Source organism: Solanum verrucosum, unplaced genomic scaffold (genome assembly GCF_900185275.1).
Source record: "Solanum verrucosum unplaced genomic scaffold, falcon-dt-bn FXZP01000252.1, whole genome shotgun sequence".
NCBI lineage: Eukaryota > Viridiplantae > Streptophyta > Magnoliopsida > Solanales > Solanaceae > Solanum > Solanum verrucosum.
Genome location: NW_026019988.1, coordinates 841,324 through 861,830, shown reverse-complemented (window position 1 = coordinate 861,830; position 20,507 = coordinate 841,324). Strand labels below are relative to the sequence as shown.

The window sequence follows — 20,507 nt, the reverse complement described above, 5'->3', positions numbered from 1 at the left end:
TAATCTTGTTTGTATATTGGCAAGCAAAATATACAAATTAACGGAGTACTGAAAAAATTCTAAATGTATAAATACAGAAATTTGTATATACTTACTCTATTTGTATATTCGCAAGCGAAATAATATACAAACCGCAGCCTCCATAGCAAATGAAACTATAGTTATAGAACGCAATTATCAAAATTATAGCTATAGAGCCTTATTATATCTATTATATTTGTTATTCTCAAATTTTGTCTATTTACAAACATAAACATTAAAGAGTGCTTAAGGTAGGACAAGGGTATGTGGTTATATTATTTTATAAGAATAAGCACGATCCTTACGCTCTTCACTTGAGTTTTTGAATTCGAATCTTGAGTTTAGAGTGATTTTCTTTTTAATGACCCCTATATGATTAGACTAGTAGACTAGTAAATTTCATATTTCGAATAGTTATATCAAATAAATTTATTTTAACTAATATATCGAAAAGATTATTATATTCAAAAGTTAGACATTATATATGACTTTTAATTTGAAAAATAGGTTGTGAAATAATATAAGTATATATCAATTTGGCTAGACATGCAAAAAAGATATTAAAAAAAATCATCCGATGTTTGGTATCAACATTGGAGTCCGACTAATTCAGATTCACGGGTAGATCCTATTTGAGGTAGTGCTCTCTTTTAAGAAATTTTTTTATACCCAAAACTTGAATTTGAGATTCTAATTAAGGGAAGACAGACTCATCCACTGCACCACATCCTTTGGTCTACGTAAATCTATTGTTAAAGGATCCTCTTTGTCCCATCACTTTGATTATACACAATAACGTGATACTTGTTTTGGAATAAAAATTTTAATATGGTAGTATATTAATTATTCGAATATATTTAATTAACTAGGTAAAGTGCACTATTAATTCTTAATTAAATTTTTGTTAGGTAAACAATTTAATTTAACAGTTTAAATTATTTTAAGAGTAGAAAATCATGACCTCCAACTATTGACACTGTAATTAATTATCTCAACAACTTTTGGAAGGTTTCATCATATGTTCATATAATTTGCTAATCTATATATACAATGGAGAAATAAATATTTTTAAAAGGGAACTTTCGCAAATAGCCACTATAATAAATTTAATATATTTTATAACTGTAATTTGTATATTTACGGGTTGTAGCTATAATTTAAGCTGTCTCGTTTGTATAATTCGCGGGTGAGTTTGTATAATTTGCGGATACATTTGTATAATTTTGTTATTTTTGTATAAACTCAAAATAACTAATTTATACAAATATAAACATCTGAACTTTAAACAGTTTATATAAATTATATTATACAAAATTACATTATACAAAAGTTATACAAATTATATTATACAAACATGCAAATCATACAAAACTAAAAAGCTGAGCCGTGTAATTATAGCTAAAAGTAGGTCGCGAATTGTAATTAAGACAAACTGTAGTTATGTTAACTAATTAACTAGTACTATGTTTGCTTATCCGCGTAATTTTCCCTTTTTAAAATGAAATCTTTTAAAGAGCAAGTGCATTAGTAGCTTGAACTGAGTAATTTGTTTGCAACAAAATAAAAAATAAACTAAAGTCACAAATAAAATATGACGAAATACAAATTTTTTATTGATGAATATATATTTGTACGTATAATTACGTTCCTCTCTTGTTTTTTGTTCTTGAATTTTCAACTTGATTTGAAGGTCTACCAAGGCTTATTAAACATGTTCTAGTCTTCCTATGCACATGTGAAAGTTGACAGATATAGTTTGATTGGATTGATGGATGGTGCACTATCCTTCTCCCAATCATTTCTCACCAAAATCAATGTGTACAATTTATTAAAGGGAAACTACGAAAAAGATCTTAGAGTTAGCTGTCTCAATCATCCACAACTCCGGGATTAATGTGCTCTTTTTTATGCTAGAGTCATAGCTTATCTAAATTCCTATTTCCACCCCTACAAGGTCTTTAAATAAAATGAAGATAAGACGATAACTTATCGTCTGCATCTATAACTACTTCTGGATTATATACACTGCTAAAAGGTTGAATTCCAAACGATTAGGTTGGGCAGGGTGGAGTTCCTCTTTAGCATTGTTCTTTTAGGTGTAGTTCCGTCAAGGCACCAAGATCAAACTCCGGCACCAGTTGAAGACCCCACCGTCAGAGAATCAATCTCGGCGTGAAAGCGATTTTCAGGGAAGACAGTCGTAGAAACGAAGTCTATCGCCACGCCGACCATCAAATACGAGACTGAGCCCCTTCTCAAAGATTTGATGGAATGGTCCACCCCACCCAAGAGCGCTTATGTCATAGGGGAACTCATGGCTGGAAAAAATCCTTATGGTTTGTTTTGATATTCGGTAGGAATAAAAAAAAATGTCCAGGTTGGTTGGTTTTTAATAGCGTATTTTTTGAAGGTATGATTCATGAATCCCCCTGTAATATATTTAATTTCTAGGAACGTCAGACAATGATTTAGCAAAAATGATATTTAATAACTTGATCTTTTTTAATTGTGAATATTTCAAAATTTTATGAGATTCCAATAAGGACGGAGCTAAGTGCGAGTTCATGTGGATTTAAATAAACCCAATAATTTTTTCCTAGACTCTATATTTGTATTTAAAAAATTAACTCGATAATTTCTTCCTTTTACTATATGTATCATTCTTGCCGTCGAATGATACATATAGTCATAAGTCAACTCGTTTTATTCGTGTAGAAAAAAGAGTAACGCAACAAAGGTAACTACTATCTTTACTTGTGTAACTTGAGATTTTGTTCAAACATTATTGTCGTATTTTGTGTTAAATCTTTTTTTAAAATTATACCATTTTGAGAAGATTTGACATGCGATAATATTTTTAGAGAGTTTAACCAATATATAATCAAACTTATTAATATTTGGTAATTCCTATAATATTTATTAATTTTCATTATAGTTTGAAATAATTATATTTTATCTTACTATTTAATAATTTTATAAAAAATTTCAAGTTAGATATACCTGGCTATATGTTTTTTGCTACCAGATGCAATGAAATAGAGAGAAAGGTGAGCGAGATTTGAGAGGAAGAGGAGTGAAATTTTATCTATGTATTGCAGAGATATGCGAATCCAAGATACATGTATTTGAATGTATCTAGATGCATCAAATTATGGTAAGATTCATAATATTACAAACTAAAGTTTATCTAAATAATTAGTTCTTAAATTAGTGGAATTTCTATAAGTTACCCTTTATATTTATACATTAAAAATTGAGAAACTATCTAATTACACAAATCTATGTACCATATTTATTAAGTCTCCCTCTAGTTTAAAATAATTACATTTTATCTAATTAACTAATAATTTTTATCATATTTTAAGCCAAATTTGACATGTATCTTACTACCAGATATAGTAAAATAAGGAGTGAGACAAGTGAAAACAGAAGGGCGAATGAGTTTTGTTTATGTATCTCAGATACGCGAGCAAGATAGGAGAGTAACGAGGAAGACAAACAATATTTGTTTACATATCTCAGATATACATTGCATTTAGAACAATTATATCTAATTTTGATAAAATATATCTCGAGATACAACACACTAAAATCTAATAAAATTAGTAATATTGCGCAATAACGTGTATTCAAGTAATTAAGTCTTAAACTTAGATTTAGGTAAGTTAATTCCACCGTCTATTCTTTTCCGTTGCGGGAGGGAAACCAAATGGCTACTACTATTCCGAATATTAACGGCGCCGTCGTAGCCGGAATTGGTACCGGAACCGAGATCTCCTGCAATGCAACTCGCCGATCTGTCTTCGGCCTTATGCCTGCACCTTCAACTCTGTCAACCGCTCTTCGTATTCCGACCGGTTCGCTCTTGATTAACTCCGGTCCGAGTCGAGCCGGTCGAGTTGACTCATTCCTTACTGGTTTCACTTTCTCGTCTTCTTCAATTCGATCCTTCGCCGCAGAGTCCGCCGGCGAGCAAGTGCAAGCTCATTCTTCAGGTCTATAACTGTTTACTAATTCTGTATTTAGTGTTTATATAAACGTACTGTAGAGGAATGGATATACACAAATGTGGATTTATAAACAGAGTCCTCCAGATTAACATATAATTTTGAATTTATCAGCTTAAACAACAATATAGTACTACTAATTACTGAATTTAAGTATTTTTTCATAAGAATAAAAGCATATATATTAAGTTCTTTTTTTGTTTTTGTATAGAAGTTGACTTTTTCTTTGTAATGATGTTTAATGCACTTGTATCCAGAAGTAGCTCAATATATGCACATTGCCTTGCTTGTAAAAGGAATGTTAAAATTGCATCTTGCTCAATATTAAGCTTGGCAAAATGCTTGGTCCACTCCTTAGTTTTTTTTTTCTTTCTTTCCTTACAGCGTGTTTGCCATTGTTGTTGAGAGGTCAAAACTACTTATTTTGAGAAAAAACTATAGTTTCTTTTGAAAAATTAAGGTGTTTGGCAAATCAGTAAAATGGCTTTTAAAGGGAAACAAAAATAGTTCTTTTGTTGTTGGGAAGAAGCTAATAATTCTGTTTTTTTTTTAAAAAAACACAGTAGAAATAAAATTTTTATTTCTTTCAAGACCAAAGTATCTGCGTCATACATACATATTTACCAATATATGTTTTATTAATTAATTAGCATATCTCATAAGTTTGGTTAACTTTCATTTAAAATTTTATTTTTTATTTTTGTATAATAATTTAATTTTATTTGATGTCTATATATTATTATTTTATATTTTATATATTATTTTACATATTATTTTGTAGGACTAGAAAAAAGGTAACAACAATACTTTGGCAGGATTAGAAAAAAGAAAAAAAGTTAGGACTTTATTTATTTTTGTGGTGAATTTTCCGTATGTAGTGATTTAATTTGTTAAATATTTTTGAATTATTTTGCTTGATATTTTTAATTATATTTAAATCATCATATTAGTATGGCATCAATATTTAACTATTTTTTAATGTATAATATTGATTGAAAATATGAATATGTATATTTTAATTAATAAAAATAAAAATTTAATTAGAAATTTTATAATAGATATTTAAAATAATTCCTCTCTATTAAATAATCTTAATATTAAAAGTGCATTACAACTTGTCTTTTTTTGTAATTTGACTCTAAAAAACATTTTTTTTTAAAAATTACTCAAACACAATCTGCTAATCAAAAACACTTTTCAAATGAATTAGTCAAACACAAATTGCTCTTTTGCAAAAGCACTTTTCTGAAAAACTATTTTAAAAAAAGTTCTTCTAAAAATAAGCTATGTTTAGCAGTAATGCCAAACAAGTTCTTAACTTGAAATTTTAAGGAGGATGAAAGTGGTGACGGTAAGTGTACAAGAGGGTTCAGATGCACTGTTGTATCTTACCAAGTAAAGTATTATGTGTTTGGACAAAAAACGTTATTTTGAGAGTTTAAACTTCAGAATGTGAGAGTGATGTAGTTTTAAACAGAGAGGATCATGTTTAGTCATATTTGTTAAAGAATGACAAGTCCCACATCGGTGGTTAATGAGATGGGTGGACTCCTTATAAGGCTTGGACAATCCTTCTCCCTTTGAACTAGCTTTTGGGGTGTGAGTTAGGCTTAAGACCTAATTTAACATGGTATCAGAACCTCTACTAACTTGGTAGAGAATTAAAGAGCTTTTGCTGCCGGCGGGTGGCACCCATATATGCTGCCCGTCTGGCCAATGATTATGTTAGCAAAAGTTGGGTCACCATGCATCATTCTAGTGACTACTTTCTTATATGTAATTTGTGTAGCACCGTGCCATCATTTCGGTGACTGTTTTTTCATATTTAATTTGTAGCACCGTGCCATCATTCTGGTGACTACTTTTTCATATCTAGTTTGTGTAGCACTGTGCCATTATTCCAGTGACTCCTTTTTCATATATAATTTGTGTAGCACCATGCTATTCTTCCGGTGATGACCTTTTTTTGCATATCTGATTTGCATAGCATCGTGCATCTCTCCGGACTACTTTTCATATTTAATTTGTGTAGTACCATGGATTTTTTCGAACTATTTCTCATATCTGAGTAGCATAGCATCATGTGTCTTTTCAGTGACTTCTCAGATTTGATTTGCATAGTTCCATTCGTCTTTCCGGTGACTCCTTAAATCTGATTTGCATAGAGTTGTGCCATCATTCCAACCCTACCTGTATAATTTTTCTTTTTCAGTAGGGTCGTGCCATCATTCCGACCCTACCCATATTATTTTTCTTTTTCAGTAGGGTCGTGCCATCATTCCGACCCTACCCATATTATTTCTCTTTTTCAATGGGGTCGTTCCATCAATTCGAACTATCCTATATAATTTCTATTTTCTAGTTGGATTGTGACATCATTCCGACCCTACCCATATAATTTTATTTCTTAGATTGTGACCACTTTTACCCATCAAATCTAATACTCCGGCATCTGAGCATGTTTCGGGCAGTTTTTCGGTGACTTGTTTAATATCAACTGTCTATTGATTCCAACATGAACCATGTACTTTATACTAGATTTTGAGCACTTACAATGTTCGCTGCATTGTGAAGAAGTCTATATGGAGCAACCACCTAATTTTGTTGCTCAGGGGGAGTTTAGTAGCTTTGTATGTTGATTACGTAAGTCACTCTATGGTCTAAAACAGTTTTGCAAGCTTGGTTTGGGAAGTTCCAACACTGTAATTTCATCACTCTGTGTTTTATCGGCATTATGCATCAAATTCAGTATTTCATGAGAAGATCAAGCACATTGAAATTTATTGTCAATTTTGTGAAGTCGAGTGATCAACTCGCAGATGTCTCACCAAGCCCCTCATCAGTCCTCGTGTTAATTACATTTGTAACAAGCTAGGTACATGAATTGTATGCACTAGCTTGAGGGGGAGTGTTAGAATATGAATAAGTTTATACAATCCTATTAGAATAGGAATAGATTTATACAATCCTATTAGAATAGAAATAGGTTTATACAATCCTATAAGAATAGGAATAGGTTTATACAATCCTATTAGAATAGGAATAAGAATAGAAATAGAAATAGGAATACTAAATAGTATCCTACTTGGTAAAGGATTGTATTCTAGGGTCTATAAATAGGGTCTCAATGTAATAATGTAGACACAACAACACAATTCAATAATATTTTTTTCCTATATTTCTCACATGGTATCAAAGTCATGGTTCAATGATGGAACCATGTTAGAGATGGGTGTTTATCTTGGCGGGTGTAGTTCTAGTCGCAACCTTTTTTACAGTAATAAAGATTTTGTTGGAGAAACTGTTTCAGAGAGGTTCTCTGTGTCGAGACGTAGATTTGATGGAGGAGATTATGGAGAAGAGATGCAAGATCCTAAAGATTATGTGAAGAAGGTGGACAAATTTATTTTGTTAGAAATTCAGACCAAGGGGGAGATTTGTTGGGCTTATTTGCCCTGATTTCTTACCATAAATAGGTTTTCCTTTTAGGAAAAAGTTTTAATATTTTGAGTAGTTCTTTTCTTGTAGGAAAGGTTTTAGGACTCTATAAATATAGGTCTGTTTCTTCTAACTTAATCAACATTCACAATGTAGTCCTAGGGTTTTGAGAGTTGCGGTTATGGAGGAGAATTTTGTGTACCTCCTTGTATTTCGAGTGAATTGGTTGAGGTTGTTTCTCTCTATATTTTGTATTCTCATATTTATAGTTGATTGCTCATCTCCTTTGTGGACATAGGTCGATTGACCGAACCACGTTAAATCTGTCTCTTTTGGTGTGTTTCTCGTTTGTCTTCTTACTCGTGATCTTTCGAGGTTTGCTTTGCTAGCTTCCGCATTACACCTGCTTTTTCCCAACAAAGTGGTATCAGAGCAGGGCCCGTCTCACCCGATGTTGGGGCCCCCAAAATCAAAAATTGCCCACGCACTAGGCGTGAGGTGGGGTGTTAAAGAATGACAAAAGTCCCACATCGGTGGTTAATGAGATGGGTGGACTCCTTATAAGGCTTGGGCAATCCTCCTCCCTTTGAGCTAGCTTTTGGGGTGTGAGTTAGGCCTAAGACCTAATTTAACAATATTGACCTTCGAATTCTAGATAAGAAAGCTTTATATTTGTCTACACTTCAGCTCGGTAACACTGATAATTTTGATATAGAGCGGGTATAGAGTAAGAAAGGATGACTTGTGCTTGAATAAATTAGTCAGTTTGGTCCTTGACATGCCATATTGATCTTCTTATGCTTTGATGAATTGCCTCTATTGGCACTACGTCAAGAAGGATCATTTTGACGCGTTTGATGAGCGCTTGGATTTGTAAATATACTCCATTGGTAGTTGTTGATGGAATATTACATTTTGTCTCCCCGAACTTGCACCAAAACTGTTACAATTTTAAAAAACTGGTGCATGAAGAAAGCAATGTTAGAGTAGATCCTCTTCAACTTTCCTGTTAATGTGAAGGCATGGCTTTTTAATGACGTTATTCCATTTCCATCTTTAGCTTTCTCTTTGTTTTGGACAAAGATATTCTTGAGTTTCCATAGCACAGAGTCAATTCTAATTGCTGTTGCAGCAGAGTACATAATTTTTGCTGTTTTTTTTAATTGAGTAGGATTATTTTCTTGATTATACCCTGAAGCTGGTTGAGAATTTATACCGATCACATAGGTCACAACTTACATATCCTATTATTCACAATCTAGGCATAATTGCAGCAAATAAATAAAAGCTAAATCAAAATGAATAACACAAAATTAGGCGATAACCTCAATAGCTGGGTTGCTGCATAGTTCATTAGTTTCTGATGTTAGTTATGATTTTAATTATTTTCTGTTCTTTTTTTGGGTTTTTGCAGCTCAAGGTATTGAGAACTTGGTAATAGTAGGATCAGGTCCTGCTGGGTATACAGCAGCAATTTATGCTGCTCGGGCCAACTTGAAGCCCGTGGTGTTTGAGGGGTTTCAAGTGGGTGGTGTTCCAGGAGGACAATTAATGACAACAACTGAAGTAGAAAACTTCCCTGGGTTTCCTGATGGGATAACTGGCCCTGACTTAATGGATAGGTACAAGAATACCTTGGGCTGTTCTTTTTCCAAGTTTCCTCGGTTATAAGCGAAAAGTCTCAATCCTAACCTTATGTTTGCTAGGATGCGACGACAAGCTGAGCGATGGGGAGGCGAATTGTTTCAGGAAGATGTGGAATTTATTGATGTCAAGAACACTCCTTTTACTGTACGAAGTAGTGAACGTAAGGTGATGCTTCCGTTTGGTTGCAGGTGCTGCTTAAGTCTTATCTTTCTTTCCCCATTAAAGCACTTGCTTGTCTTACTTGTAGCTTAATCTTTTAGATCTTCGTGGAACAGCTCCTTGTGATGCACTGGTTTTGACCTATGTGCTGGAATATGCTACACAAGTACGTTAAGATTCATAACAATTGCTCATGTAGTTAACCTAAATTGAGTAAATTGATCATTAATTGCATCAATCACAGTTATTGATAAATAAGGTGTTGTAATCAACTTAAATTGGGTAAATTGCTAGAAATTTCATAGCAATTGCTAAAATATGTTATAACAAGTTGTTGTAAAGTAATAGACGATCAATGCAACAACTGTTGTAATCTACTGAATCACTTTACCAAATATTCAGGTCAATTATTTAGTTGTTGGTTAAATAAGTTAATGGTTTCTGTTTTGTTTCACTTGGTGAAGATAAAATGGCTCTAAGGAAAAGAAAAGCAACAACTGCTACTAGAAGGAGAATTAGTACACAGAGACGAATAGAAGAAGAAAACACAAGGTTGGAGAAGTCTATAGAAGAAGACAGAGGTGGAACATATGTTTCTACCACAAATGTAGATGCCTTAGATGATAAATCCAAAAGTAAGGAGAATGTAGAATGTGAGGATAGAGGAGTTGAGGATGAACAAAGAACAAAGCACCGGCATAATATACCTATCCTAGAGGAGGAGACATCTCATACTGCCGAGTCCTCTCCAAACAGTCCTTTACCTGATACCTCCTTTGTCAAGCCTATTAGGTATTCAAATTACAACTTTGAGACCACGATCATAGGTAACCAGATTTGACGGGAGTTGTTACTATGAAGTCAGGATTGAATAAGTCTTTTTTTCGAGTTCGGAGGGATCTTGGAGGAACAAAAATTATTAAGGGTTGTTTGGTTGGGAACAAGTTATCCCAAGATAACTTATCCTAGGATAACTTATTCCACCATGTATATGTTATCCCATCACTATGACAAAAATGGTGGGATAACTAATCCAATGACTACCTAATGCCTCCAACCAAAATGGGATAAAATAACCCTACATTTTATCTTGGAATTATCATACCTTATACTCACACCAAACGAGCCCTTAATGTTCTTTAGATTTTCCATTTTCGGTAATTACCTACTACTACCTAAGGATATCAACATAAGATTTCAAATGAATAAAGTGTACCAACTTCTTTGACGACTGAATTTATAGCGATAAACTATTGTGGCTTGCAGGTTTGTTTTGGCATGAGAGAGTTTTCCATTTTTTTGATGAAGTAAGAAGAATGTCATTAACAAAGCATCAAGCAGATGCACAGATTACAAAAGAAAGAAATATCAGCTCCCAAAAAGGCAAAAAAAGCTATCTAAACAGCTAACAGCAGAGATCTATGGAGCTAATAAATTCTAGGAAAGAATAGACACTAAGTACAGGAGAGAGATTAACCCAACCAAAAAGAGTAATCAAACATCTTGCTTTAAAGGTAGAGATGGGAGTTGGGGTGCCATCAAAACATCTTTTGTTCCTCTCCGTCCATAAGCACCACAAAATACAGGCTGGAACCAAAGACCAGATATGCTGACGGACTTCCCAACTTTCCAAGAACTCCAACACACAAAAGCCTCTCTCAATGATCTTCGCATGACCCAAGTGAGTCCAAAAAGTGAGAAGAACATGTTCCATAGGCCTGTTGCAACTGTGCAATGAAGGAACAAGTGATTAATAGATTCTGAGTTGCACAAGCACATGTAGCATCTGTTGACTATTTGGAATTTCCTCCTCATGAGATTATTCTGAGTCAAGCAAGAGTCTTTTAGAGTAATCCAACTGAAACAAATAACTTTAGGTGGCAACTTAGTTCTCCAGATTAATTTCCATGGCCATTGATCAATTACGGTCTTCTTGGAGCTTTGTTGAAGGTAGCATGCTTTAACTGTGTAGGATCCATTGTCACTTGCTTGAATTGTCATTTGCTAGATGTGTATGATGAAGAGAAACTCTCAACTATCTTGACGTAGTGGGGAAGAGTTGTAAGGATAATGAGCTGGTTAAGCATCTCAAATCCAAGGATGCTCGTAAAGGTGTGAAGAAGTCATAATGCTTGCTTTATTTTGTGCACAACATTCTTTGTGGAAAAGATTTGAAGACGAAGATTGCACCTGAATGGATTTTGCTCTCAATCGATAGATATACATTGTTTGCCTATCCACAGGGTCGAGTTAGCTATGATCTTACAATCAAATATCTATTGAGCACTGTAAATCCAAAAGTGAAAATTACCAATCTTTATGGCTTTCCATGGGCTTTCATGGTAAACTTTATTTTAAGATCACATAGGATAATGAGTGAATCCATGAACTCCAAAAAAATAGATCACATGTATTTTCAAAGGTATATTTTTTTGGAGTGCTAAGCAGCAAAAATAATGTATTGTTGACATTACACATAATGTCTTTCATATTATCGCATGTTAAAGAAGAATCACATGTATTTCCAAGGGTATATTTTTGTTTAGGGGTATTTCCAAGGGTAGATAAATGTAAAATGATGCTTATCGAGTCCTCATGGGGATCAAACAACTCATGAGTCTCAACAGATTTGTTATTAATTATTGAAAGCCATCAAAGGATCATCGACAAAGACACTTGTTTCAAAAACAATTTGAATTTTTTTCGGAGGGAAGGAATACCCTCAATGCCCAACACTAAATAAAATAATCATAGAGAGAGTATCACAATATTGAATAGACTAAAAAACATTGAATAAAATAAAGTTTACCATGAAAAGCCATAAAGATTGGTGATCTTCACTTTTGAATTAACCGCGCTCAATAGATATTTAATTGTAAGATCGTAGCTAACACGAGCTCATGGATAGGCAGGAAATGCATCTCTATCAGCTAAAAGAAAAACCCATTCAAGTGCAATCTTCATGTTCTGGAAAAGAATGTTGTGCACAAAATAAAGCAAGCACAATGACTTCTTTACACGACTTCTTCACACCTTTACGAACATTCTTAAATTTGAGATGCTCATTCTCCTTGCAACTCTTCCCCATTATGTCAAAAATTTGTTGTTCCCTCTTTGTCTTAGTTGACAGTTTTTCTTCATCATACACAAATGACAATTCAAGCAGTGACAATGGCAAACTCTCTCATGCCAAAATAAATCGGCATGCCGCAATAGTTTATCCAAACTTCCTTTATTCAATCGCTATAAATTCAGCATTGAAGAAGTTAGTACACCGTATTCATTTGAAATCTTATATTGATATCCTTAGGTAGTTGTAGCCTGTAGGTGATTGCCCCCAAGGCCTAGCTCAACTGGCAAAAGGTGGAGGATTTGTGGCTTAGGTCGCAGGTTCAAGCCCCACACCATGCAAAGCAAAGCCCGGTATTTAAGTGGAGAAGGGTAGAGGGGCGGGCCCATTATCCATCGAGTTTAGAAGGCTGTGATTGGTCCAAAGGGCGGGTCACAGACAGATTTTTCGGTTATCAAAAAAAAAGAAGGTAGTTGTAGGTGATTCCTGAAAATGGAAGATCTAAAGAACTTTTCCAATTTTTGTTCCTCCAAGACCCTTTTAAACTAAAAAAAAGACTTATCCTATCCTGACTTAACAGTAACAACACCCGTCAAATCTAGATACCTATCGATCGTGGTCTCAAAGTTGTAATTCGAATACCTAATAAGCCTAACAAAGGAGGTGTCGGGTAAAGAACTCGACAGTATGAGATGACTCCTCCTCCGGGATAGGTATATCATGCTGATGCTTTCTAGTAGTAGTTGTTGCTCTTCTTTTCCTTGGAGCCATTTTAACTTCACCACATTAAACAAAACAGAAATCTTTAACCAACAACTAAATTATTGACATGAATATTTGGTAAAGTGATTCAGCAGATTACAACAATTGCTAGGAAATTCTCAATAATTGCTATATTGATTGTCTATTATTTCTCAACTTGCTCTAACATATTTCAACAATTGCTATGAAATTTCCAGCAATTAATCCACTTGCTATAGCCGATTCAATTAAATATGATTAATACAATCAATTTACTCAGTTTAAGTTGATTACATCACCCTATTTATCTATAGATATGATTGATGCAATCATTTTCGGTTGATTACATGAGCAATTTGCACCCTTCGGGATGACCTAGTGGTTTGGGGTTGGGACTTCCATGATAGAGGTCTCAAGTTCGAAACCCCTTGCCAGCGAAAGCAAGGGGTTTGCCTTTTGGGTCGAGCTCGTCGCACCAGGCTTGCCTAGTGCGGGTTACCTCTCTTGTGTGGTTTGCAAGCTATTGCATAGGAGCGGGGGTTTTACCCTATGCGCACCCAAAGGGTAGCGGCTGCGGGTTTCCCATGTCATCAAAACAAAAACAAAAAACTAACTTATTTGCTATAGTATATTTCAATAATGAAACTTGCAGCAAATAACAGACTTGTGTAGCATATTTCAACAATAGGTATGAAAGTTTCAGCAACTAACTTACTTGCTATAGCATGTTTCAACAATTGCTATGGAATTTCCAGCTACTAACTAATTGGAAAAAGATTTGGCATGAGCTGGTCAAACTTGTCACCAATTTTAATTTCAACTTATTTGTCACACTACACTCAATTCTCACTATTAAGTCCTTCTATAGGATTACTACTGACTTTTTAAATTATAGATCAAGTGCCATAGTCTTATCATAGCAACGGGGGCCAGAGCTCAAAGGCTAAGATTACCTCGTGAAGATGAATTTTGGAGTAGAGGTATTAGTGCATGCGCAATTTGTGATGGAGCATCACCACTTTTCAAGGGTCAGGTTCTTGCTGTTGTTGGAGGTGGTGATACAGCTACAGAGGAAGCAATATACTTAACAAAGTATGCAAGCCATGTCCATTTACTTGTCAGGAGGGACCAACTAAGGGCATCAAAGGCAATGCAAGACAGGTAGTACACATTTTTATGATCTCATTTTGTGATTCCTCTCTAATATACATCCATAGCACGAGTAGTTAAAGCAAGTGAATGATTTGAAATTCGAGTTATTTCACAGAACAATACTCATATATATTTTGCTCATAGGGGTACTTCACAATTTAAAAATCAAGGTTACAGCGCACTGTAATAGAGCTCTTCTTAAAATCGACATTGTAACCAGCCTTTTTCTCCTTTTTGTGCATCAGGGGAGAGGAGGGCCCTTGTTTGGACTTTGACTCAAATAATACTCTTCCTCCATTGATTTGCTTTCCTAATTCAGAAGTTCTTAATGATAACTAAGAGTATTTAAGTTATGTAAAACAGCCAGTGGTGCTAGGCAATTATCCTGTAGTTCTGGAAGATGGACCAATCCTGTAGTAGTCATTTGAGAGTGTTATCCTGTTATCCTTGAACACAAATTAGTGGATGTGCTCTTTATGCTCAGCATGTGATTTCAGAATGCACCTGCAAGTTGCAACTATATGTTTTAATAGGACATACAATCCTCTTAAGTATTGAATAATTGGCTAAACTGGTACTTCTTGTGCTTCTTAGGACAGCTAACTTCAGCTTATTGCTGGCTATTTTTGTGCCTTTCAGCTCTTGTTGTCTTTAGTCATTGTGCAATATATATCATTTTGTCACAATGTTACATACTTCTTTGATCTTTTCCTTTTCAAACCAATAAAATTACTAATGAGTCATATATTTCAAGTTTCAACTCCCTGCATGATTGTTTAACAGGTTGATTATGGTGAATGTTTCAGAGTTTTTAACAATCCAAACATCACTGTGCATTTCAACACTGAGATTGTTGACGTTGTCAGCAACTCTAAAGGCCAGATGTCGGGCATTTTGATCAGAACAGTTGATACAGGAGAAGAGTCTGTGCTCGAGGCAAAAGGCCTATTTTATGGTATCGGTCATTCTCCAAATAGTAAACTCTTGGAAGGCCAAGTTGAACTTGATAGTGCAGGCTATATATTAGTCAAGGAGAGCACTGCCAAAACTTCTGTTGAAGGTGTATTTGCAGCTGGAGATGTCCAGGTATGCACAGAAATTCATTCTTCCATTCCTATTGTTTTCCTTTATTATCTAGTACTTGAATGATGATTCTGCTCACAAAAAAGTTCCGGTTAATTATTCGTGTTGTTTCCTGAGATTTAAGACATAAACCTCTATGAGTCTGCATTCACTGTACGGGTTTAGTCTAGACTTCGAAACGTCTCAAGTAAAGAAATATTTTAGAGAACAAATACCCTGTTTAGCAGGGATACTTGAATGAGTAATTGGTTTTTCCCTCTTTCAGAAATTAGATTTTAGGTGTGCAGTGAGAGAGGGAAGCTATCTAATGAAAATGATATATAAACAGTGGTTCTCTTGACCTTTTTTAATGTACTCCGATCGTCCAAAAGGAGGGGAGCTGAAATAAAACTCATGGAATGTTTCAAATGTCTTTGTTCTCTGTATACAATGCTCATGCGGAATTCCTTTTTATAAGCAGGAACACACAATTTTAATGTCTTGTTAAAAGTAAGTTCTTTAATTTTCTCATTTTCGTGTTCAAAAGAAACTCAAGCTTGTCTTCTGCTGCAATGTCTTGCCAGGACACTCTTTCATACCATTGTTACTGTTTGTACGTAGGATCATGAATGGAGGCAAGCTGTAACTGCAGCTGGCTCTGGATGTTTAGCTGCTCTATCAGTGGAGAGATATCTTACAAGCAAAAATCTTCTGGTTGAATTTCACCAGGTATCTGATTTCTAAAAGGAACTGATTTTATGAAGCTATATATCTCTTTTAGAAGTCATTTTATATTTCCCCACTGTTATGCTTGCAAATAGATATTTAATCAAGTGGAATTTGACATTTAACATTCAATCTTTTGCAATGGCTAACTGGTAGATATTGTTTATCGACATTAAGCATATTTTCCTGTTTAAAAGATTATGCACCTCCATTTCTTCATATCCAAAAAAGAAAATGAGAAATAGGATGAATTCACTTCCACGACATTTTTACTTTACTTGATAAAACAAAAATCACTTCCAGACATCCTTATATATACACACACACCAAGCAGATGGCTTCTTACTTGGAACCGATAGTTAATTATCTGACTGATACTCTTGAACTTCCTCTATCATCAGCCGCAAGCTGAAGATAATAAAAAGGAACTTAAGGAGAAAGATGTTCAAGAAGGTTTTGATATAACATATGTGAAACACAAGGGCCAGGTATGAGATTTAGGAAGCTTAGATCTTTTCTAATTGCCCCTTGTAACCAATTATCCTTTTGATAAGCATTTTATCTTTGCTTGAATTTTGTTGTTTTTCTTTCTCAGTATGCTTTGCGGAAATTGTACCATGAGAGCCCAAGGCTTCTGTGTGTACTATATACATCGCCATCATGTGGTCCATGCAGGACTTTGAAACCAATTCTTAGCAAGGTATGGCAATTCATTACTTCTATATAGACATACATCATATTTATATTCCAGGATAAGTGACCCACTCTGTCAACAGGGGGACATTGTTCAATCCTTTCAAACATGATAATTCGTCAGGCATGCCCGTATCGGTTTGGCCATGAAATTTGATCAGATTTTGAAATCAAGTTCCCAAAAGTTGGCTCAGACTAATTTTTGGGACTAACACCCACAAAATTTCAAATTTTTTCCAAGTAAAATGCATGTCCAAACACAATTTCAAGTTCCAAAAATCACAACTTCAAAAACTCAAATTGTCAAGTTTCAACTTCAAAATCTATGGCCAAACGGGAGCTTAGTTTTCCATTTTATGTCCATCATTTTGAAGAAAGCTGAGGACTTCTGAAATTTCAATAGAATTTTTTATATATATATAATTAATGAAGATTTATTATCATAGAAGTAGCAAGAAAGTGTTTTGTTCATTAAAGAGCTCAATTTAAAGAGCAACACTAGAACTCAATTTAACATTTCACTCGGTGACTTCTGCGCCAAAGACAGAAAAAACACCAAAGATATATGTGGAAATTTTTAGTCTTGTGAATTTCTTTCTGCTAGAAGATAAAAGAATTAGATGAGGGGTTGTCCCCACTCACCAGTGCTTTGGTCTAGTGGTAAGAGCGCATAATTTGTAGGTTTAAGGGCAAGTCACAGATTCGAACGCTGTGACAGTTTATTGCAAGTTGCATAACCTTATTGTCACCATTCATGGGTTCGAGCAGTGGAAGCAGTCAGTAATGATTGCATTAAAGTAGGTTGTCTACATCACACTCCGTGGGGTGCGGCTCTTCCCTGGACCCTGCGTGAATGTGGGATGCTTTGTGCACCGGGCTGCTCTCGCATAACCTTATTTCTGCTCACTGATCTGTTTCCTTTGGCTCCTCTACTGTGTACCGACTCTTTGGCCATAATACTGACTGCTCAGTATGTGGTTGTGCAACAGGTAATTGATGAATTTGACCAGCATGTCCACTTTGTTGAAATTGACATTACTGAAGACCCAGAGATTGCTGAGGCAGCTGAAATTATGGGTACTCCATGTGTACAATTTTTCAAGAATAAGGAAATGCTCAGGTTGGTTATACTCATTCTTCATAGCATGCCTGCTGTCTAACATTATTTTTTATATAACATAGTCGGTTGTTTGTCTTCTCTTAACTCTTCGTTTGCATCAAGTCATGCAAGAAATCTTCTTTCATGTTAAGATCTCACGAACACCAACTAGATATGCCTATATTCGGGTTAAAGCGCTATGAACTTCATGTTGCCAGAAATGTGAATTCTTCTAGTATCAGTTTCAATTTACTCAGTGAACAGTTTTCTTAATGATTGACTTCCTTTTTGCACGACATAAACGTTTTTGAGAAAATATTCCCCTTAATAAAATCATACGCATGCAACTACCTCATAGCTCCCAGTTAAAGGTTTGTTTGTCTACTTTTGCTATTGATGAGTTATCACCTAACACCACTCCCCCTGCACTACTATCAGATGTTAGAACTATACTAATGCACACATATCTTAACATACTCTTATTTCTAACCATAGTTAATTAATACACGTTCTAACCTTAATTTTTGAATTAACCATGGTTAAGTAGAATGATTTGGTGTAAACACTAGGTAATGTCACTTTGCTATTAGCATTGCCATCCATCTCCATTCTCCTATATTAACTTCTGCAGCATTCATTTGCTCCCACTTTTCTTTCGATCTTTAAAATGAATGTTAGAAAGTGTAATGTGTGTTGCCTCAAGATTCAAGTTTTTGCACGGATTGCCCCTATTTCGAGGTGGTCTTTAATTTGCGCCCTTACTGCTTATTTAGTGGAAACTTGTGGGTCAAAGTACCTGAACTATGACCTAATCTCGCAAGGCAAAAGTTTAGAGATCTTTTGCAATAGGAAAAAGTTAAAGTCTCTTAAGGCATAACTTTGTGGATTGTGGAATAGAACTTATGCTTCCATCGACTTAAGTTTTGTAGGAACTATAAGACATAACGTGTGGGTTATAAACTTCTTAAGGCATAACGTTCTGAAACTAAATTTATGCCGATAAGAACTAAGTTATGTCTTGTGTGGCATAACTTGTGGGTTATGAACTGAACTTATGCCTTATGCCATTATTTTGTAGGAATTAAGCGGCATAACTTGTTATGTTATGATACAAAACTATGAACCTGTCTTGTAAATTCTTTTTTGTGATTTTGATGTCGGTATTTTCAACCACTTTTTATTACTTGAAAGTGCGGAAGAGCAAAAATTAAAGACCACCCCAAAATAGGGCATTCATGAAGAGAATATTAGAAAGCGTGACAATTGTTGCCTCAAAAGTTTCTAATTTGGCTGCTTGAATATATGCAGGACCATATCAGGTGTAAAAATGAAGAGAGAGTATAGGGAGTTAATCGGAGCAAATAAATGAGGATTTAGAGTTATCTTGTTCCTAAGATAATCCTTCCCAGCTTTGTTATGACGAAACCTAAATGCTAAGTCATCAACATTTCTAAATGCCACTTCTTCCTCTCACATCCATCTTCAGAACTATATAGCCATAAAAAAGCACGTCTTAGTTGGCGCAAATCATTTCTTTCCTGGGCTGGTCATTTTTTAAACAGCCTAATACCTTGTATTAGCTCAATTTATACTTGAAATTGCACATCAAATGTCCTCAATTTGTCAGAAAGTTCGATAGTGATCAAGAAACAAAGAGTGCTCCCAGAAATCATTTGGTTTGAAAGATTGTTCTTCACACACTATTATTTGTCTATCAGAAGCAACCTCATTACCCCCACAAAGGTAGGGGTAGGTTCTGTGTACACCCCACTTGTGGAGATATATTAGGTATACTGTATTTGTAATGGGTGGTAACTATTGGTATTGGACTTTTTTTTGGGTTACATGATATTGTGTTTTTCGTTTTTTTTTAAGAAGGATAAAAAAACAATCATTGATAGATCCATGTGAGAGCAATTAGATTTATAGAAATTGTTAATATTGCATTTTCCACATGTACAGTACATTGTTGGCCAATGACAACCTTTTTTTTCCCTGCCTGGTGCCTGGTCTAAATCCAGATTCTTGCCTGGAAGACCCACATTGGGGGTGGGGTGGGGGTGGGGGTGGATGAAGCGCTCCCTGACAAAGGCGACTTTGTAACCAAAGGGACTCAAACTTGAGACCTCTGGTTAAGGATGAATGAGTACTTACCACTCCACCACAACTCTTATTGGTAATGAGAATCATTTATCTTCTGACTAATGTATCCTTTGCAATGATAAATAAACTAGAAATGGTGTTTGGTAGACATTTGGTCAAGGTTTTATAAATGGATAAAGTAATCTGATAATATCCAATAGACAAGTAAACCTTATATTCTATATTTCAATAACAATCATCCTTTATGACTATTTTTACTATAACAATCAATTTTTCATGTTAAGCTATGTAAGATGTTTTCTATACACTTCAACTATAACAACCAAAAACCATTGGAATAGGCAACACCATTATAGAGAGTTTTAGGCAACATTATTATAGAGAGTTTTGATTGTATATTCATATCCCTGTCTCACCAATTAATTGAAGGGAGTTGAACCAAACATTTGAGCTCCTTTCTGGCTGAGATATTGCATGTGCATGACTAGATAATAGCAACCTGCCTTCATGGCTTTGGTCTAGTAAGTAAGAGTGCAACATCGATATGTGAGTTAGACACACGTCACGAGCTTGAACTCTTCAATAAACA

At 34.7% G+C, this 20,507-nt stretch overlaps 1 protein-coding gene across 1 annotated transcript; it reads left to right on the top strand.

Moving 5' to 3' along the window:
- Nucleotides 1–3,730: 3,730 nt before the first annotated feature.
- Nucleotides 3,731–19,204, top strand: LOC125818680 (thioredoxin reductase NTRC). Its single transcript, XM_049498190.1, has 10 exons — nucleotides 3,731–4,016; nucleotides 8,881–9,088; nucleotides 9,173–9,278; nucleotides 13,979–14,244; nucleotides 15,042–15,321; nucleotides 15,919–16,026; nucleotides 16,425–16,511; nucleotides 16,619–16,723; nucleotides 17,706–17,836; nucleotides 19,124–19,204. Exons 1-10 carry the CDS (start codon nucleotides 3,731–3,733, stop codon nucleotides 19,182–19,184), a joined length of 1,638 nt encoding a protein of 545 aa, XP_049354147.1. The 3' UTR covers nucleotides 19,185–19,204.
- Nucleotides 19,205–20,507: the final 1,303 nt, after the last annotated feature.